This window comes from Gobius niger, assembly GCF_951799975.1.
Source record: "Gobius niger genome assembly, chromosome: 2".
In the NCBI taxonomy this organism is placed as follows: domain Eukaryota; kingdom Metazoa; phylum Chordata; class Actinopteri; order Gobiiformes; family Gobiidae; genus Gobius; species Gobius niger.
Window position 1 is genome coordinate 35,215,688 of NC_136853.1, and position 22,326 is coordinate 35,238,013.

The 22,326-nt window shown below is 40.7% G+C and overlaps 1 protein-coding gene across 5 annotated transcripts; it reads right to left on the reverse strand.

The window, feature by feature from the left end:
- Window positions 1-94: 94 nt before the first annotated feature.
- usp15 (ubiquitin specific peptidase 15) lies at window positions 95-22,269 on the reverse strand. 5 transcript variants are annotated; one of them, XM_079582753.1, is made up of 22 exons: window positions 22,146-22,269; window positions 21,347-21,474; window positions 20,904-21,034; window positions 19,299-19,425; window positions 17,525-17,670; window positions 15,819-15,880; window positions 15,356-15,445; window positions 9,884-10,031; window positions 9,607-9,780; window positions 9,334-9,492; window positions 9,031-9,255; window positions 8,875-8,958; window positions 8,659-8,753; window positions 8,115-8,303; window positions 7,886-8,004; window positions 6,316-6,597; window positions 4,910-4,980; window positions 4,589-4,704; window positions 4,361-4,510; window positions 4,170-4,273; window positions 2,252-2,340; window positions 95-1,600 (listed from the first exon to the last, which is right to left on the reverse strand). In XM_079582753.1, the coding sequence occupies exons 1-22, from the start codon at window positions 22,232-22,234 to the stop codon at window positions 1,163-1,165; spliced, it is 3,216 nt and encodes a 1,071-aa protein (XP_079438879.1). In that variant the 5' UTR covers window positions 22,235-22,269; the 3' UTR covers window positions 95-1,162. The 5 variants fall into 5 exon arrangements, with proteins under 5 accessions (XP_079438879.1, XP_079438880.1, XP_079438881.1 ...); XM_079582754.1 differs by lacking the exon at window positions 15,356-15,445; XM_079582755.1 differs by lacking the exons at window positions 15,356-15,445; window positions 15,819-15,880; window positions 17,525-17,670; ... (2 more) ...; window positions 21,347-21,474; window positions 22,146-22,269 and adding an exon at window positions 10,158-11,718.
- Between the last annotated feature and the right edge of the window lie 57 nt (window positions 22,270-22,326).

Consider the following 22,326-nt stretch of genomic DNA (forward strand, 5'->3'; position numbering starts at 1 on the left):
AAATGTGTAAATTGATGAGGCCATGCAGGACAGACGACCTGATTATGATGTGCAAAAATGTTTTCCTTATAATCCGTGTATTTTTTTTTTTTCCTTTTCTTTTTTTTCTTTCCAATACAAGTTGGCTCCAAGATAAAGATTTAAGGCTGAGGTGATACAAATAACAATCTAAGCCTATTTGTCACCAGTCTTTCCTCGTCTCAATAATGCCTCTGAAGGAAAAAAAAAAGTTAAGCCAAAGTAAAGCTTTTAAAACGCACTTAGAAATGACTTAAAGGAGGGAGTGCTTACTTGCTGGTTAGCATACACAGAGAGACACAGCACATGAACCAAACACCCAAGTTATTTAAGACTATGAACACTATTAAAGTATCATAACCTGTTTAGATAGAATGATAATGTGTGCAAAGGAAACGGATGGCCACAATTGAGGTCTTAAAAACTTGATACAATTACAATGCATCTACAAATGATTAGCAGCAGCACAAAGCTAAGACAGTTTGGCTCTTTGTCATGTAGTATTAGCGCCCGTTTTCAAACAATTGCTGAAGGAACATGTTATCCCTGGCTTATTAAAAGGCATAACATTCTGCTGTGCGAATGAAGAAGCCCAAGACAAGGTCAAAAAGTAACTGCAGTTTCACTGGCAAAAGGGGCAAATGGTGGATGGCTGCTGATTGTGCAAGTTCAAAACATCTGAGCCCACCATGAGAACCCTATAAGATTCAGTGTTTAAAAATATGTACACGTTTTAAATGATACTAAAATGCTAAATTGCTTCTCAAAACAATATATAAAACTTTAAACACACTCTGCATCTTAGCGCCACACCAAATCTGATAAATAAAAAATAAAAAAATCATCCCTGGTGTTGTTCAGTGACTGTTCAGGCCAAACAAAACCTGCTAAACAAACGGATGTGGCCATTCACACACACGCACACACGTACATTTCAAACACACAGTGATCTACCACAGAGGAGGGCCCTGATTTGTTTGTGTTATGTACCCTGACCAATCAGCATGCGTCCCACAGAGGCAGCACCCCGTCAGCGACCAATCGCGGGCCGCGGCGTGGGACCCCGTGAGGCCTGCTGCTGCCATGCTGTGCCCCATATGGCTTTGGATGGAAAGAGCCCAGTCTCTCTTCCCAAACACGTCTTTCAGTTAACCTTCATGTTGACGTCTCGATTTGGCGTCACCTCGTCATCGTCCTCCTCCTCCTCCTCCTCCTCTTCCTCGTCGTCCGCCTGCTCATTGTCATTTTCATTTTCATTTTCGTTTTCATTGTCGTTTTCATTGTCATTTTCATTGTCATTTTCATTGTCATTTTCATTGTCATTTTCATTGTCATTGTTGCTATTGCGGTTCTCATTCAAGTCTTCTTCATCACTTTGGCCTGTAGCAGCGGAGGATAGCGCCCCTTGAGGAGCCGTGGAGGAGACGTTCTTATGCTCCGGTTGATCTTCATCGTTAGCTTCTTCCTCTTCCTCCTCTTCTTCCCCCTCCTCCTCCTCCTCCTGTTCCCGGTCCAGAGCAAAGTATCCGGTGCCTTTCACCGTGTCCTGGCGCTGGTAAAACAATACGTAGCCTGCCTTGGACTGCGAAGATAGAAAGGAATGTTCATCAGCAAAACGCATGGGAATGAACGTGTTTATTTGGATACATAGTATGTATTAACCCTTTATAGGGCAAATGACCATTTTTGGTCATTTCAGCACACTTTACTGATGAATTTTACTTTACTGATGTGCAGCAGGGACGCCATATGTAAAGTAAAGAAGCATGTAGTCCTCACTCAGCCAATCAGACGAGATCACTCTACATCACAGATCCCACTACTGTGGCATGTGACCAATTAGCAGAGACCGGTCCTGTTTTCTCTGAAGTCTGAAAAAGTCTGGCTCACACATTTTATTGGTGAATAATTGTGCTAAGTGATGACATATGTGTTGGTTTTGGAGGATGTAGAGAAATAAGTGAAATTACAGCCAGAAAAAGGCAGGCACCATATTTGATCATACGCCCTGTTCACTTAAACCACGACGTCTCCCGAATACCAGCACCCAAATATTTGAAATAATTTATGTCAATAACGGAACCTCCACTGTGAAAAGCTGCACCGCACACATGGAAACAACACGAATGAGAAAGTAGCAGCACAGTACTCATAAGCTCATGATTGTTCTCAAGTGAATTTCTAACAGTGTATAGACATAGGGATGGATTGGGTTATTTAAATAAGGTCTCACCACTATTTGATCTTCATTGGCGGAGGAAACACTGCTGTCATCAAAGTTGTACCACTTTCCATCGTCTTTGTTCTTCGCGTACGCAGTATCTAAACAGGGAATCATTTAATGCAGATTTGAGAAATCAAACTATAGAGCAGTGGTTCTCAACTGCTGGGTCGGGACTCAATATTAGGTCACAGAATCGTTTTCAGTGCCAGAAAGAGAACATTTATTTTATTATGCACAGAAAAAAAACGTATAGAATCAATACTTCATACTTTTATCACAAATTCAGCTTTTCAGCTTATTTTACGCTTATTAAAAAAAACGTTTTGAGGAAAAGACAATATTCTACTTAATATTTTACAAGTCTAAGACACAGGGTGATTGTGGGTCCCGACACCATACCATTTGAGAACCACTGCTATAGAGCATCAGTATTCAGTGCCACCAAAATAAAAAGCTTCTGTGCCAGTAGTTGGGCCTCTGGACTCACCATTTACCAACAACAATCTGTGACCCACCATAATAATGCGATTAACTACAGATTAATCCAGAAAGATAAAAAGCCCGGCCTATGGCCTCTTATTTAGGTGACTTCTGCTGTTACAGGCCTGAATATTGTTGAATTGAATTGAAACCCTTCAGGCTGTGACTCCCAAACTCCAAACTATCAGTGTGAACAAGTGAGGAACAACTGGGGATCCCCACAGTAAAATAGAGCTTGCACTTATTTGAAAAGGATCAAAACATTTAAATCAGGTTTCATGTATTTTAGTTGCTCTTTAGACACTATTTCAAGTTGCAAAATACATGAATGATGTGGAGGAGGAGTGGAAGGAGTGGTTAAAATAAAGTGCAATAGATCCATTTAATATTTTCTTTAACAATGAGGCAAATCTCTTGATTTACTGGGTCAATATAAGTTCCTACTCTCACCTGTAATCATGTGCGTCACAAACAAGAGACCGCGGTTGTGGATACAAGCGGCCGATATGATTTTCTTAAGCAGGCTCTCGACGCACCCTCCGAGCTGCGGTGAGGAGTTTAGTCACTTTGGAATTCCATTTTTACCGTTTAATGGCTATCATTCTTCGTCCCACCATTTGGACACGTTTTGAAGTTGGAAAAGTGTATTTTTGTTGAAAGAGACCAATCTCCAACATTCGTCTCGAATGCCATGTTGTTTCAGGCCAATCATGTTGCGGGATTGTTGTGAATAGGTGGATTTTACATCAAGCATCCATACTAATTAACATGATGACAGAAACACACGACGCATGCTGCTACACACTCACAAAACCAAATAACAGTTTTAGGAAATATTTCAGGACTTTAGTGCTTTGTTGTTTAGCTACAATTTGAAAATAGCTGTGATTGGCTAAAACAATGCTCACTTGATCAAATCAATCAAAAATCTGTCCTCGTCACGAATGACTTAAATCAGAGCCTTCCCAATTTTGCTAATTAAATTTGCACTGTTCTGCAAATCTGGCTTCTGCCATTCAAGGCTGGCCCTGGCAGAATTAGACATATTTACACGTCTGCATTGCTGAGAAAAGTAACCTGTTATGTGCAGTATTTTCAAGATTAGCGATGAATGTTTTTTGTATGCAGTTAAATGTTTAATTAAAAAGTACAAATATATGGAGGATAAAAACATCCAACATCAACAACTCCAGTTTTCTAAAGCAGCACATCCTCGTATATACTTGACCTTCCAAGTACAACCTCATATAAAAATATCTTAAATTAATCATCCACCAGGCCAAGATCAAAACCAGGACTAAACCAGGTCTAAAATAGCATGCCAGTGAGTCCACAGTCGCATCAGTGAGTTCAAAGTTCTCAAAAACCTTTCACACCAAATTCCACGTCAAAAAATACTAGACCTTCCTGGTAGCACAAAATATATGCAATATACTTGAATACTTACAGTGGCCTCCCCCCATCCCTCCGTAGTGGTTGGACACCGCGATAAGGTCGTAGACACAGGAGCCAGCGTTGGGGTTGATGAGGAATTCCGACATGTCCAGATCTCTGCCAGTGACACACAGGTCAATAAGACGAAGCAATACAATCAATAAATCAAAATACAGTCAGAAGCAACAGGAAACGTGTGCTGACTTTAGTGGGAAGTCGACCAGCGAGTCCAGTTTGTCTCTCATGTAACGGCTGTAGGAAAACCGCTTTAGATGAACCACCAGCACGGGAGGCAAAGACCAAAGATCGAGCTTCTTTGTGGCCTGCTGGTGCTGTTTACAATCTGGACAGTACCTACAAACAGAGAAAAGACATATCGATTGGAAACGTGTTCTCAACGACGCCGCGTTCACACACGTTAATGATCGTCACCATGGGTCGTCTGCTCCCAGTTTCTCCTTTGTGGTAAACAGTTCAATGCAGTCCTTTAGTTTGAAGAAGGCCTTTTTCTGTGGCTTGTATTCCATGCTTTCGTGCTTGTCAAAGTCCTGCAAACAAAGTCACTGTTGCTGCAGCTGTATCAAGTGGTGTTTCACAATGACATGTCAGAATGCAAACGTCCAAAGTACTTGGGCGGAGAACTACTGGATCTTAAAGGGTTTTTGTCTGAAAAACTAAATACCCCCCCGCCCGCATATGATCTAAGCACTCCAACGTACAACATGAATAAATACTGTACAGCATCTCTTTTACCTCAACAGCAGTTTCATCAAAGTACTTCTTTTTAACCTCAGGCTCCCAATCCAAAGAGAGGAAAGACCGATCTGTGTAAAAGGTCAGAATACAGAATGAGCGATGAAGTCTCAACATAGAAAAATGCCTCAATAAGAAAGACACAGACACACTTAGCAGGGGGTACTTGGAATGTTTCAGATATAAAAACAAGGTGAAACTGAACGCCATTTCAATATTTTTTCAATGATAATTTGCTTTCAAAGGTTTGAATTTCAGAGTTTTTGCTTGAGAAGACAGGCCCCGTGAATTCATGTTAAGCCAAGGTCAGCACAGACTACAAGACTTTTATGCCCGATTATGCTCTCATTTTCAGAGAGAGGGTGATTTTACCTTCCTTTAAGGGAACACACATGTGTGACAGAGTGAAATAAAGACAGCCGCAAAAAACACCGCAGCTCCTCCATTCCCATTTCTCTGTCAAAACAGCGGCACAAACAACTCATTTTCATGGCCACAGCCCCACACGAAACAGCACAACTTTATATCAACAAAAGTTCACGAGAACCACCTTTTCCAGCGATACTTCAACCGCGAACAGAGTTTAACAGCGGCACTTACTGAGTTTGGACACAAACTGTTTAGCTACTTTTTGTCCGTTATTTCTCCGCATTCTCCTGCGTCTCTGGGGGTGAGATCCGTTTCCTTTTCTTATTAAATCCACTGAACCCTTCGTTTAGCCAACTTTTAGTTGAAGGCTCATAGCAGCAGCATGACCTGCGTTGTTGTGACAGTGATCACATACGCCAACACTGTTGACCAATCGGGACACACACGTTTTACCACGCTCACAAACAGAGGCCTATCTTTGCTGATTTTGGGTCCGTTTTTGAAGCTAGAAGTGACAGACGCACCGCTGTGTTATATATATATATATATATATATACACACACATTAGCTATGTGTGAACACCCAGCCGTTCTATAATCGCGCTAAATCCAGTCGTGTAATGTGGACCCCCCATTCTTTATAAAATCTTTAGACTGAAAAGAATCATATAGTGTGTGCCGACCTTAAAGGGACTATACAGAGATTAAGATACCACATGTTCCAGCTATGTCCTAAAGTGTAGAATGAGCCCAGACCTATTCACCCTATTCAACTGCCTCTAAAATCCTGCACTGTCACTCAAAAAAGGTGTTGATTCGGGTCCGAAGTGCCGTCATGCACGGGCTTAATATAGAAGCAGCAGTTACACATAAGACCTGAGGCAGTAGTGAGTATAAAATTACCAACTTGCATCTAGTCCCTTTAACCGCTGCACAAAAAAATGAATCTGGGATCTTCAATCTTTTACAACAGATATCACAGTGCCGTACATCTTTTGCCAGTGCTTACTTTACTTTTACCTGTACTTTGTCACTTACCGCTGAGTCGAAGGTGGCCCTCGTCAAAGCGGATCTGCCTGGTGTCGTCTTTGATAAGAGTGAAGTCTGTTTTGCCCATGTTATTGAACTGGAATGTGAAAAGTCTCTTCTGGTCTTGTGCGGTGGTCTGTTGAGCTTTAGTGGAGCTTTGTTGACCGACCACGCCATTCTCCAATTCATTATCGCCGACCACCGAGTCTTCCGATTGGCTGTTGTCATTTTCAGACGGCAGCTCCTGATCCTGGCTAGACTCGTCGTCCTGCTCATCAGTCTCCATCTCACCTAGGAGGAATAATCATTTTGCAATAGTAAATAACACCAACAAACGGCAAACCTTTGAGGCATTCAAACTTACAGAAGGAACCAATTTTGGATTCATTCCTTCTGGTTTCTACGCAAACCACTTTGTGTAAAATGGATGTTATTTAATCAGATTTGTACAGCACAAGCCATAGTTATTGGGTTGCAACACTAGTCAATATAAAAGTGAATGGCTCCTCCAGTGCTATGAGGGAGGGGAAGGGTTAAACCTGCCGCCAGATAACACTTCTACCTTTTATCCACTTTTATTTCCAAGTCAAAATGTCCAAAAATAACTAACTTGTGCACTTTTAACCTCTTAACCGAGCACACTTTCTCCGCTTCAGTTTTACCCAAATCTAAAAGCTTCTCGACTGGAGCTTAGAGCCTATAGGCCAGTGTAATGCCTCATTTGAAAGCTAAGACCAACAAAACTGGGGTTTTTACTTGCGTTGTTGGTTTTAGTTGTTAGTATTTATGTCTCATCTTTGTCGCTATTTTGACGCGTTATTTTCCAAGAAGCTTTTAGATTTGGGTAAAGTCGAACTGGAGAAACTGTGCTCGGTTAAGAGGTTAAATGGTTAAAACAATTAAGTCAATGTATTGACAGTTATTGTGTTAAAATTATTGTCGTTGGCACTGATTAAACATTCAGAGCTGAAAAAGAGCAGTTTCTTAAAAAGGTATTATCAAAACCTGAATAAAACTGAACTGTCATTACAATTTATTCAAATCAATGGGTTAACTAATCGACATCGTAACCCTTCATGTTCACTCTACTATTTTTCTATTGGATATTTTCATTCCCTTCTTAGCTAAAAAGAGAAAGAGAAAGTGGCAATGTGATGTAACTGTTCCCAATCTTAATGCTAAATAGGGCTGTAAAAATAATTGCAATTTTAGGCTTCACGATTTGTTATCCCAATGACTGCAATTGATAAGTTAATACACTACAATGTGCTCTGAAAACAACGAAATATCCTGTCTCCATGGTTTGATGCTACATATAAAACCTGCAAACCATTTTATTAATCTCCACAAACATGGTCTGGAAACAAAGTTATTCAGTCTCGTCCTCCATGTTAATGCTTCTGCGCTTGTTCATAATGTTCACTGAGAAGCTCTTGATCCTTGAATCTTGATTTTAAAATTTGAATTGCACATTTAAAGCTGCTTTTAGTCTTTTTTAGGTTTTAATTTGCAACTAAGCATTTTTCAGAAATTGAAGAACAGACCCGTAAACAAAAATACTTGACGGTCTCGCACATACTTGGAGATCCCTCTTCCAACACTCCATTGGTTGCGTTGCCATTGAGCGTGTGTTGTTTTGGCGGTTGCGTCTCCTCACAGTCTTCCTCATCCTCCTCCACCGAGGGTCGCACAAACCGGCTGCAAACAAAATCATTTTTCACGGGCCACAATATTTAATATAGCTGCCTAAAAACGTGCCAAAAAATAACACTGAAAATAGAAAGAAATTGTCTGAATGAAAAACGTACCAGAGGCGTAAGAGCAGCATGTTGTAGAGCTTGTCCTCGCAGAGTGTTCTCGGGACAGCGATGAGGAACGGCTGTCCGAACAGCGGCGTGCTGGTGTGGTTGTAGCCGGACTGCTTGTACTTCTCTCTTAAGTGCACTGGGATCACCACATGATCCGTGTCTTCTACTCTATTGACAGCGATCTCAAACCTAAAGAACATGACAAAAAGTAGTTCATGAGATTTTCCCCATTGCTCAGAAAATTTGCGATTGAGGAATGAAAATCAAATCTTTATTGTTAGTAAAGTGAGTGAGTATAGTTCTTTAAAAAACTACTGAAAGCTCAGATTATAATAACACTCTATGTGCCACTATCACGTGAATCAGTGTAAGCTTAAGAGCTCGTCTTCGCCGTTTACCACGTGTGATGGCTCTTCACTGGGTTATTTCAGGATCGACATTAAATATTCAACCACATAACAGTGCACTGACCTGATAGACCTGATGTTAGGAAACCGTACAGATGACACAATGAAAGGGTATTACAGATTGATCTATCACTTACACATAGATGTCGTCTCTCTCCATGATACTACTGAGGTTTTCATTTGTGGCAAAGATGCGGTGAAACCGGTGATTGTAGATATCCGTAACAATCATCTGAGGCACAATTTTAAAAAGATTACAAATGACAGCTTGAACACAATTCTCAATTATGTTGCCAGTTATCTTATTTTGTAATACAATAAAACAACTATGATAGTAAAATAAATAAATAAACCTTTTCAGCAGGCACTCCGGACAAGGTTGAAAGAGAGGTACACAGGTCAGAGATGTATCCCACTTTTGGCACAGTCAGTTTATACTGAAAAATACTTTTATGTTGTTAGAACATCCAGCGCATAAATCTGTTTTCAACTTTGGACAACCACATTACCTGTGTTGGTTTGGCTAGAGCGTCCAGTCTAACCAGGTATACCTCTACTGTACGCTCCTTTTTCATTGGCAATGGCAAAGTCAAGTAGCAGAAAGGGTCAAAGGTGACAGAGACCTTTGAACAAATAGGACACACCAAAGTGGACTTGAAAAGTCCATGAAAAATGTCGACTATAATCGAGTCATTTCTCTTGATGTGGTTTTCCCAAGCCTCCTCTGCAACAACCTGCAACAATAATAACAATCATCATCATCAAAACATGCTTCTTTGTTTGTTTTTACTGGAAATCAAAATAGGTTTTACCTTATCAGGTCGACCATTGGCATCTTTGAGTTGGATATAGGGTTTTTTCCTGATGCGGTTTAAGTCTTCGTGAAGGCCATCAAGAAGAAAAGCTAGAAGCTCATGAGAGTCCTGCTGTTGGTAGCCGGAAAACTGTGGGGCAAAGCGTCCCACTTGTGTCTGGAAAAGGATTAGAACACCGCTGTTTCAGTTTCTGAACTATAATACGTTGTTACATAATTTTAATGGGGAATTTCAAGAAAGAATAAAGAAAAGGTTTGTTGATGCTGGTACCTTGAAAGGCCTTGGAGTGAGATAGCTGTATTTGCCTGACCACAGCTGTTTGGTCAGCTCTGCATAAGAGCGGGCGATCTCTCCCTTCATGCCGAGTGGATTGTCTTCGTTTAATTCATCCACATACTTATCTCTGAGGAAGTATTCTGTCAGAGGCTGGATATTGCTTAAACACTGAAGTTCAATGAAGAAAAAAGAAAATTACAGTTGGCATTATACAAACAGTAAAGACTTTGCATCTGTATATGCCATCATATAAAGGAATGTCAGCAGTTACCTGCACAGCAGAGTTCATGAAGCAGGTGTTCCCCAGGTTGGACAGTCCACAGAGGCCCGAGCGCTCACTTTGTCTGGTCTGCTCCGAGTAGTCATAATTGTTGCTGTATGGATGATATGACGGCAGGCTATAGCTTGAGTTCTTCACACTGGAAAGAAGATATTCAAAATGAGGAAGTGACAACAGCAGTTTGACACTTTAAAGTCAATGATCAAAGTAAGCATTAGTGTTTCTTAGTCAAAGGATGACATCCTAGAAGTACTGGGCAGCAGACCTTTGGGAGTGTGGTAAGGTATTGTTCCGTGATGCTGGTTCCCATTGGTTAATAGAAACCGCTGTGATTGCAGTGGAGGCAGTGGACTCACAGCTGAGCACACGGTCCACCCTCCTGTTATCCAGCTCCACCGCCTCCGACCTCAGGCACCACCAACAGCACAGGAGCATGACATCTCAGCCCCGCCCCGGCCCACGCTGGAATCATGTCCTCATCAAACACCTTCTACAGCACCGAAACAACGTGGGATCCAAAACATGCAGTTTGTAGCTGAACTGTTGGCAGCCAATGTTAGTCCGGGTGGATCTCTGCTGTTGCATCAAGCGGATACAGGTCTACACAGAGTAGGTCCAGCAGTAGGTGAAGGCATGTTCAGGCCTCAGATTGGTGACAGTTCTGTGCTGAAAAGTCAATCTAGCCAAACTACCACATCCTCAGCACCTACAGACAACTTTCCCGTTCACCTCCTTCTCCCCCTCTTTGCCATTCCCGTGTTTGTCCTGTGCTACATCCCTGTGTCCCGCACCGTCCTGTCCTCTGGTCTTCTTCCTTATGGCCTGCCTGCTGCTCTCTGCCGCTCTACGGCTACAAGGGGATATTTATAGCAGCATCAGCAGCAGTAAGGATGCTCAAGATTACGCTACCAAAGCTAGAGGTGCACCGAAAGCAAGAGGGAGGAGAGAGTCAGGGGGAGGGGCGGACAGTAGAGGGGGTCTGACAGAAGAGAAATGCGGTGGGGATGGAGGGAGCAGCTGATTCACTGCATTCAGCTGAGGCTGCAGTACAGGCCTTACTCATGTTTACTTGCACTCACATGTGCATTATTATTATTCAGCTGCCACTACAAAACGTCAACGCATTTCTTCATACATATGGGCAGAAGCAGATCAAATATCCTGAAGGTCAGTGGTGAACGTGTGCATTGCAATGAGCTTTGTAGGAGACGAGGTATAAAGAGGAGGATGAGGGACAGAAGGGGGAAGGGCTCATCTACCTGAGTGAAAGAGGACTCTTCCTAAAAAAACAGTTACGAACTCACAAGGCTCCGTGTGCTCGGCCAGTACCGCAAAATCAAAAAGGCACGCGTTATGTAATGCAGAAACACTTTGTTTGAAAGGCGGGCCATGCATAATTCAGAGGGAATGGTGGCGGTGACACAACAGAATCAAGGACAAGAGACTGAAAATGTGGATCTCCATTTATCCCATCAGTGTCGGTGCACTATCCAAAAACTGGACACGTATGAGTGAAAGAACAACCGGACTGAGCTCAAGAGGAAACTCATGAAACAGAATTATCAATATTGATTTTTCTTCTGGCCATTATTTCTGCGCTTTGGTGGTATTGTCTAATGCTACATCTAACACACACACACTCACAGAGATGCAGTTAATCACAACAATTATGTAGAAGCAGGGTCAGTAAAGGCTACCACAGCAAAGCTCCACCCTACGTCAGCAGTACTATCCTGCACAGGGCCTCAATAATGATTCAGATCAATTGTTTGTGGAACACACGTGACTTTTATATACTTGAGCACTTATATTCAAATGTAATAATCCTGTAATTTGCGAATAAATACCTTTTTACTGTTGCTTTTTCTTCTTTCAAAAGCACCATGTCACACACTCATGGACAATTAGACACAAGGAGGTAAACGGCCCATTTGTGGAGAGCACTGCTGTCGCTAAAGAAAGTCCAGATCAATCCCAAATAAACCCCGCCCATTTGTGCAGCCAGCTTTTACAGCTGAAACGGCACCATTAGGACATCACTTTACACCGTACAACAGCCAGAGATAAAAAGCCACAACAATCAATGGATGTTTCTTGTCTGCTTATTAGGGATGTACAATTAATCGCATTCAAACTGCAGTTTTAATTGGGAAAACTTTATAATGCAATCCACACATTTCTTGATTCCACAGGGTTGTTGTTGTATAAAAACCTCGACTTCTTTGTAGTTTAGACTTTATGTTCAGAAGTGCATGGGATTCTTGTCCTAGTTTCGCAGTTAACATTGCAGAGTTCGTACAAATGCAATGCATGCATTTTAAACTATGTACCAAAAACTGGACATTGACGTAAATGAATTATTACAAAAAAATGCGACTAAATATTTTTCCAAAATTGTGCAGCCGTACGAGTGATAATATATTATAATCTCTCCTGTAGGATGTTCGAATAACTGTATCAGTAAAAAGGAAAATGAAAAATGCTTAATTTTGGTAATAATAATAAAAGCATGAAGTCTGCCAGATATTGTCTTCATACGTCATAAAAAAAATAAAACAGAAGCACTTTATATTACTGCACGGTAATAGCATAGCATGAAAGGTTATAACTTCAAAACAACATGTAATTACAAATTACGAAATAGTGCTTTATTATCAAAAATATCTGTATTCAATGAAGGTTCTTGAGTCATCTTCTGTACTTGGTAATTGAAGTGTTGACATTTTGGTAGCCAAAAGGGACTACTATTTTATATGTAGTTACGGTTTCATTTCTATTTAATTAGAGTATTAGTACAAAGTGGTAATATTACAAGTGGCTGTGTAATTTCTTTGTAATTTCCGTGACATATTGTGACAGGGTAACAACCACCTTACAATGTAAACTAGTATTTGAAGGTATTTCCATGGAAATGCACTTGTATAACATGTGGTATTTCTGTGTAATTGACTAGAATCAGGGCTGCAAAATAAACTTCATGGCGTTTCTACTTTATTTCTTAGTAATGACAAATATAAAAAAAGAACTGTTTATAAGATTATGGTTGCATGATTACACAGTACAAAACTTTAGTAAGTATTATGGCAGTATGTTTGTCGAGGCTCTCAGTCGCCCAGGAAGTATTCATATAGTGAAGCTCTAAATCGATGGCTGGCCTGAGTTGGTTGATTTGAGGATGTTTTGCTTCTATTTTAGGAGGGGCATGAGTGTTACTGGAGCCATGTTTAGTTTGGCTTTACTTGTTACATTTTCTGACCGCAGGAGCTAAGAAGCTTCTGCGAATAGAAACGAAACTCAGTCCAGTCAATGATTAAAAGCTTCAGGATTTTAGGGCAGCAACAATTATCTCAACAGAATTGAAGTTACAGTTTAAATGATAATTACAATGTCACAATGCAAATAATATTTTCTTACACAATTGTTTGTTGACATTGAAAATCTCATTTCTTTCTTCTTCTTTTTTGTTTATACACCTGTACGAACATTGTCTGAAGTTGTGAGAAATAAATGCACATTGTTACTATCCTGCCCTCACACTAGCTAGGCAGGTAGATAACCACATCATCGTTCCTGTTTGCTGGGTTATTTATTGGCTGGACGCATGGCGATTGATGTCAGATGAATGAATGGGTAAAACTGTGAACAAGAGACACAATGTATATGAGCTGACATGTCAACAATATGTATAAAAACTGCATTTTACCACATAACTGAATAAGTAAACAGGCTAACGTTGGATGATGGTTCTCTACCTGCCAAGCTAGTGCAGGACAGTAGGACAGTAACAGAGTGCATTTATTTGTCACAACTTCAGACGATGTTCGTACAGGTGTATAAACAAAAAAAAAAAGGAAAGAAAGAAAGAAATGAGGAGATTTTCCATGTCAACAAACAATTGTGTAAGATAATACGATTTGCAGGCTTTGTGTCATTGTAATTGTTATAATTTAAACTGTAACTTCAATCCTATTGATATGCCCTAAAATCCTGCAGCTTTTAATCATTGACTGGATTGAGTTTCATTTCACAGCAGCAGAACAAAGACCTGCTAGTTGAGTAATACTGTTAACAACTTGAATAGGCAATAGTCTGGTTCCATCCTCCTTGTGGTTTTCATACTGAAAATGGCAAACACCCTAAAAGGTCCCAGAGCTGACAGTGCACGTCAGAGGACAAACTAAGCCATGGAGTCAAAGAAATCGTCTGTTGACCTCAGCTGAAATGTGACTGCGTATGAAGTTAATACAATTGAAACTAGAGCGATCTCTGGTCGGCCCATAGCATTCCAACATGTGCGAAAACCTGTCACTATCTTAGGCAGGGATGGGTACCGAAACCGAGCTAATCATGCTCGCCAAATAGTCACACTAAAAAGGCTCTCTCCGCTCTCATGGATGTATCCCCGCGACCTGCCCAGGAGCGCAGGGCCTCTGCAGCCGTGTGTGCGGCGAGACACGTGCGCGAAGGAAAGACATGCAGTGTTGTTAAACATTCAAAACCCGAGATTCTGCCACTAACGCGCTGTAAATACTTTGTATTGAACAGACAGAGGAGCCACGCGCACTTTTCTTCATTCACAAATACTCAACTAAGTTTCGGGGAGTCTATTTTCCACTAACGGCGCTCACGCATGCGCTCCCACATGCACTTCAGCACGACCCACTGGACACAAGCCGAGTGTGGCAGAAAACAGGCAGTGGCTCCAGTTCATTATTTTACAGCACTGAGTTTTCATCTGGGCTCACTCCCCACAGCTACAGCCAAATCTAACCAACAGTCTTTCTTTACTAGATAAAAAAAAATAAAAACATTTTGGTCTATATTTGTATTTTACCTCCCATATATTAAATGTATGCGCAAATTGGAAATAAAAAAGGTCCAAAAAGGTGTGCAGCGTTTTAGAAATGCTTTTACCCTGACTTGGACAGGTGGAGAAGAAGACGGATCATGATCCCGATTGGATCTTATGCCTTTGTGTACACTGACTCTATTCTTCAACACAGCCTGGTCGTCTTCAGGTTAACCCAAAACCCAAAACAAACCCTTGATGTGACTTCATGTATTTTTTTTGGAGGATGTAACTTAGCAGCTCTTGTGCCGTCTGCAGCCTTCAGTTTAGCGGTAAGTGATGACACACATACACTCTGGGCACGTGCAGACACCACACACACTGTGGAGCTTATAAAATAGAAAATGTAGACTAAAATTTGAATCGTCACTTTCATAAAGACGCATATTTTAGCTTATGTATTAAACCCCTAATTTTCAGAGTTCACGGTTTCTTAAAGGAGGGGCAAGCAGGGCGGTATAAAAGAGACAGGAAGCATTTTGAGAAAAAAAAAAAATGGCGCCCAGTGATTCAATGGGAAAACCTGAGAATCTGATTACTGCAGGCGTTTAACCTCTGGCTGTTGCTACAAAACCCCACCCCTTTCTTTCTGGTAAACTTCAACTAAGCCTTACTTCCTGCTGTTGAAGCTGCTGTTATGATTGTTTGTGAGAGATGAAGGCGAGATCTTTGGCAAAGCAGAGAGATTGGAAGCACCAGATGACCTTCAAAAAGATAAAGAATAGATTATGAGTTAGAGTTGAAGCTAAGGGGCTCTTTAAGGAGAGAACGTGAGCCATTTAAATAAAAAATTTAAAAAAAAGATGAAATAAGTGAAAGCAACAAAAGGTTGAGCAAAATGTAGGAAACTGGACTCAAGTCTTAGAGAAGAGCATGTGAGCATTGGAGACACAGCAGGGGAGTGATACAGGTTTGAGAAAATACTATAACAAAAAGCTGTAAATTCCTATCAAAATAAATAGTTTAGAGGCTTTATGTGTTTGATGACTGTAATATAATGAGGGGAAATAAGCGGAAAAATATTCCAAAGCCCCCACTGATTATTATGAATTTATAACAGATGCAGTATTGACTCACTTAGGTGCAGTTGAGCCTCGAGGCCACGTGCCATCATCATTCTTCTGCTCTATGACAAGAACCTGAGAGAAGAAAAAAAGTGGAGATAAGATTGTAGTTCAAAATTCATGGATCACAAAATTGATAATGCAATGTTCCTAGGCCCTGGCGACAATTGTGAATGGATCACTATTCATGTGAATGTAAATGTTGGGCTTTATGTTTTCTGCCACCTAACAGAGAATTTACACCAACAGCAGTACTGCGCGTACACAGCAGTTGCCCATGTTATGGGCGTATGTCAATTTATATCACGAGTGTCAGAGCAGGCCGACTTTATGCCGTGCACATAGACAATGCATGCGTCACGTGGTGGTGAAAGCATGGTCTGATGAGCAGGGAAATGAGAAGAGGAGATCAGCACGAAGGATGATTTATTTTTCTTGTTGTGTGACATCTGAAATAGGTAAACCACTTGTGCGTGAATTCAATGTTTAAAATCAACTTTGTGTGTGTTCAATTGAGTCGTGGGCGTGTCTGAGGTGCTGCTGTTTCTGAATGAACCGAGGCCACAGTGTCTCTAATTTACTCTTGTTATTTATAATAAGCCACATTCCTTTTTTTTCTCTACTTCTTCTTGTGAATGGCCGACATTTTACGACCCAGCCGACTAAGGTGTCCGGCACAAAAAAGTCTAGCAGAACCTAAGCTGTGGATTAGCGCATTTACGTTATTCCTACCCCCTTTAGCCCTAGCGAGAATTATGGGTGTGGAAACTAATGAGTTAATTTGTGTTTAATTAGAATAGAATATATTATGCTGAAAAGGTTTAGTGAAATATCGCAATAATAGTTATCGCAATATTGCACAGCCATATCACAGATGATGTATCATCTCTAAAAAAGTCTCAATAAACGATATTATCGATATTTCATCTACATTATTCTGGTTAAATCTTTCCTAACGAATGAAATGTATGGATTCAGATAATACTGTATATTAATGCAAAAATAGATCCATGTTTATTCCCTTTCCTTTTCAGAACAACCTCCTGCACTTGCGGCTGATGGTGTGAAGCAGCTTTTTTATGGTAAACTTGTTGCCTTGTCTGTCAAACCTCTTTAGCATTTCTCTGGCTTTTGAACAGTGTGAAACGGAAACATGAAGGCCTACGTCGCCTACTGAATAATGTTTTCAGGACAATCGCGCTTGTATCTGGATAGTTGGCACTGATTAGCTCTGATACATTGACTGGGTGGTGGTTTTGTTTCATTCTGACAGTTCTCACTCACGTTGGACATACCAGCGCATGAATCTTATTATTCTCTCCATTCGTTTGGCTGAAACCCTAAGTGTCAGCATCGGTAAAGCTCTGTAGCACGCTGTTTTGTTTACAACCCGCCTCTCTCCCAAACAGCGCTGATCTATAAATGATCTGTATACGTGCAGGGATACGGCCGATGTCTTCAACGCTGCCTTCATTGTGCTTCATTTTACTTACCGTAGTCGATATAGTAATTATTGTGACAAGCTTAGTATAATGACATTGTTTATAGAGATATCTGCGTTTAAAAAAATATATGGGTATGTGTGGACAGACAATTAAAACAATTTCAAAAAACTGAACAAGGTAAAGTATAATACACTTGTTCTCAAAGGGAATCCTGCTCTTCAATTACCCGATGAAAAACTTTCTGTTGCTCAATAATAAAGGTGACATTTCTGACCTGTCCTTGGTAAAGCCCCGCGTCCTGGATGGTGCTGTCCGGTTTGTTGAGAGGCTCAAAGGTGTTGCTCATGTACCTGTTCCAGAGTCTTGTCTCCCTCTCATCTGGTATACTGAACAGGTTTCTCATTTCTTTCTCGATCACATCTAAAGGGAGCAAAAATAAAGAATAGTATTATAAAACAAATTTAATCTTTACACAAGTACTGTGAACTAATAGCTGATTTTAAAGATAGATAGGTTACACCCTCCCCCCTTTAATGGATACATCCTCCACTGGGGATGTTGTCGGATGGTGGAAGGAATACTTTGAGGATCTCCTAAATCCCACCATCACGTCTTTTGATGAGGATGCAGAGACTGAGTGTTGGCTAACACGTCTCTGCAATATTTCGGGGACAGTGCCACTGGATTGGCAGACAGAGGTAGCAGTCCCTCTATTTAACAACAGGGACCGGAGGATATGTCGCAACTACAGGGGGATCACATTCCACCGAGGAAGAGAATCTGACAGATAGTCGAACCTCGGATTCAGGAGGAGCAGCGCGGTTTTGTTTAGGTCGCGACATACTGGACCAGCTCTATACCCTCCATCGGGTAGGGCTGGGTTTAATTTTCCTTTGAATAGCCCCATATCGATTTAAAGAACCCTTAAAATCGATTCTACGGTCATGTTTGACCGAATGAACTATGTTTATTTCAATCGACAATAACTTCGGAACTAAATCAGACACGTATCACATTTACCGTGCCACAGATTTAACTTTCAGCCCGACATGAGCCAACAAACAGCACCCCTTGATGACGTAATCATTAGGGCTGGGACGACAAACTTTGGTCAGGATCCAATATGTATGAAGATACTCAGGGGCCGCTTCGATACATATCGCGAATTCGCGATACAGTAAGTAATTATGATGTAATTACATAATATTTTTACCTTTAAATGTGTAAAAGAAAACAGTCATGCGCCCAAAGTTTATAAATCAAAAGCCATTGACATTTATTGAAGTGTTAAGATTGAAAGGTACTTCGATACAAAATGTCATTGTTGGAAAACAAAGTAGTGCACGATTAAAAAAAAAAAAAGCCTCCAAACACAAGTATTGAAAGTATTGCCATACTTTATCAAGTATTGATACTTTGTAAAAAGTATTGCAATGTGAGATGATATTTTTTCTCTGCCCCAGCAATCATCCAGCGACTTGCAGGTGATTTCTATGTTAATGCAGGCCATGGGTGAAGACCAGCAGGGGGCAGGTGTGAGGGCACAGGGGGTTTTGTTTGTAACATACTTGTTATACTTTGTACTTAAAAATAAAAGGAATGGAAATGAATACGTATAATTAATACGTATTCATACGTAATTAATACGTAATTAATACGTTAATAATAATCGTGATTTCAATTATTATCAAAATAATTATCATTATTGCTTATTCTACAATCGAGTAGGTCTAAACATTAGCAAATTGATTGATCAATTAATTGCTTCTAAAATTCTTATGATTAACCCAAGGTGGAGGAGAGTCCTTGCCTCAAGTGGAGGAGTTCAAGTATCTAGGGAAATTGTTCTCGAGTGAGGGACGGATGGACCGGCCCCAGATAAAGCGGGAAAAAAATAGATGGATGGACGGACAGACAGACGAGTAATGTGTGATTCATGCCATTCATACCATTTGTATGTAGACAAAATACATAAAACAATGGAAATAAGCTGTGGCAAATGGCCTGATGGGTATAATATTTTTTTTTCCTTAACAATAAAACCTTACCTATTGTGTCAGCTTTACTGAAGCGTCTGGTGATCACATTGTCCATGTTACTGTCTTCACACAGTTTCAGCTCTGTAAGGTACACCTCCACCTTACAATGCTTCACAAACATACCTTGTTCCACCACCTTTGAAAGAACCACAATGATTTTCTGTATCATCATACAATATACAACTCGGGTATTGGTAAACATGGCAAAATAATAATAATAACAACAACAATAATAATAATATTAATAATAATAATAATAATAATAATAATAACAACAATAACAATGATATTAGAATTGTCATTATTATAACTATCAGTCAAGCATAACCAAATGCGACACATTTTTTAGTTCAGCCGGCATTAGTGCTGCATCATAGGTAACACACTTTAGCTTTCCATCATAACATCACAGTAGTGTGCCAAAACAATGAACAACAAAAGCCTTCAATAGTGAGTATTGAGATATGATGACTAGTCAATCTACTGTGACAGTTTCAGTTTCAGACAGATAACAAAGTAAAGTGTGTTGTCATGTTGCAGTGGCTGCCATTTGACGTCCAGATAGGAGCCTGGTCAGAGTGAGGCGCCTAAATTAGCAGCACTTTGCACAGACAGCTGAGGGGTCCCAGCCTATTTATTACACCACCAAGACCCTTTAGCACACATACAACTACACAATATACCAGCTTTACAAGTGACGCTGAGAACTGAACACACATAGCTCTCGTTCCCCTCCTCAACCAACACAAACTTCTCCTATGGCCCACCCTGCCCTTGTGCTCAGCACTTGCGCGCCTGTAAGCGACTAACATGAGTACAATTTGTGTAACCAAGATTTAATTAACTAACACATGTTAGCACACTGCGATACAAACACACTGCCTCTACTCTCATAAAGGACCACAGCCAGTACTCCTCCATTTAAAAAAAACAAGGACACGCTGAACACTCTACCAGGAATGATAGACGAAGACAGCGGCAAATGTTCACAAGCCAGCTGCTACAATCCTTCTACAATACTGTTCTTAAGTTGTGCCCAATTACTTCTCAAGATGGCAAGCCAAGAAAAAAAAGAAAGCCAGTATTGAACCTCCTGCATGTTGTGTCTTGCAGATCGCTCCATGTAGCTTTTCAGTCATCTAGAACGTTGCCTGAAAATAGAAACCCGGCTGCCACCCGATACATGCCACAACATACATGGCAAAAAGGGAGGGATCAACCAAACATGGGCACAGGAACAAGATAGAGACTGGCATATGTAAAAGGGGCAGAGAGCTCCTACCACACTGACATGATGCCATGACCATTAGAACTTTAAAAGATTTTTAAATGTAAATGTTAACTACTGTATTCATATATGAATGCACAAATGTTGCCCTTTTAAATTTCTGTGAGATAAAATGTTGAACACAACAGCTAAATCTGTGTAAATTATGCTACTTTACCCACAATCACAAAGGCGAAAATTGCACTGACAAGCTCAATTGTTAACCTCATCTACCTACATTGAAAAGCAACTAAAAGGGAAGACGCGGAACAAAAACTCTACATTCATTTAGACAAATTGTACCAAATGTGCAATTAAAATTGTGTGAACATAATGTTATTACATACCTTCCGTTCTATTGGCTTCTGTCCTTCTGTCAGCCCATACCAGCTGACAAGTTTATTCCAGCCCTCAGTCGGGACCAGGATGTAGTCAAGTTCATCGATGAGGTGCTCTTTGATAGCCAGCACATCCCCATCTATAGGTGGGACAGAGTGGAGGGTCAACACTAAACCATAATTTAGGTGTTCAGACCAGTGACCTTCAGTTTCACAGAACAACAACGGCCAAATGGTATGCTGGAGAGACTTCTATGAGCTGCAAAAGGCTGGCCTATTGAATCAGTTGACAATGTTGTCATTGTTTACTTTCCTTTAAACTTCCATAACACTTCTAGAAAAACAATAAACAAAACTCTTATGTAACGGTAAAATCACTTCTCAGTGCTCTGATATTATGCATATGGTTAAATGATAGCTCATAATTAGTAATTAAGAGCTGTATGGCATACCTCTGAGAAGGCCAGAATTATCAACTGGCCCCGGGTAGACGTTCTGGTCACCCATCTGGTACTTATCCCAACTGTCAAATCCCACATATTTCTTCCACTGTTTGAACCAGTGACTATCGACCAAATACCTATAGAAAAAAAATAAAAATGAAACAAAGTTGGCAAAGGCGAAGCACAGTGATGGATGACAATTCTGTTATAGATTTGGTATTATCTTTGATGGAGCTCAAGTTAATTCTGATAAATCAATTTGACTATTAAGGTACTTATATAAAACTATAGCGCATCATTAAAACACGTTCACCCCTTATTATGAATAATGGAAAGACGTTTATGGTTAGAACAGAAATACTGTGATCGTCAAGCTGCAGTATGTCGAGCCAGCTGGCTATGATTTTGACAGGTGCCTGCTTGCAGACGTCGCCGCCCGGAACCCACGGGCAGCCCACTTTCATTTGACATGCTAGCCAATTAGCCACTTAGCCATCTAGAAACGAAACCAACCAGCCTGTGAGCTCCGCCACGGCTTAAAGCTGACATCGCACAACATGCTGGAAACGTTAAACAACAGGAGCATGTGTTGTTGATCAGTGAATGTAAATAATCTGGTGATCTAATCTTAACGTATAGTCAGCTTCTAAACTCGTGAAGCTGACTGGGTGCGTTAGCAACATTTATGAAGCTAGCTGTCAACACGGCCGTAGCCGCTACTTTCTTTTATTTCAAAGCAATGACAACTTCAAACTAGATAATCAATGGACAGATGGCTTCTTTGAGGATGTGTTAGCTGTAGTCTTACCATGTGTCCCCTTTTCTTAGCTGTGTTTTCAAGAGTGCCGTGATCTCCCCTCTTTGAGTATCCAGATCTGCCGCTCCTCCTTCCGCCATCTTTGCTGAGGTATCTCATAGTGCATGCTGGGAAAGTCTGAGGCGTCTGCGTCATGACGTTCAGAGCGTGACAGGGGAGTTTCATCCAATCA

Bases quoted from the DNA above. Each gene is read 5' to 3' on its own strand.
- usp15 (XM_079582753.1), bottom strand. From the start codon at position 22,234: ATGGCGGAAGGAGGAGCGGCAGATCTGGATACTCAAAGAGGGGAGATC. The intron at 21,475-22,145 runs GTAAGACTACAG...TTTTTTCTATAG, and splicing joins CTAAGAAAAGGGGACACATG to GTATTTGGTCGATAGTCACT. The intron at 9,256-9,333 runs GTAAAACCTATT...TTATTGTTGCAG, and splicing joins CCAATGGTCGACCTGATAAG to GTTGTTGCAGAGGAGGCTTG.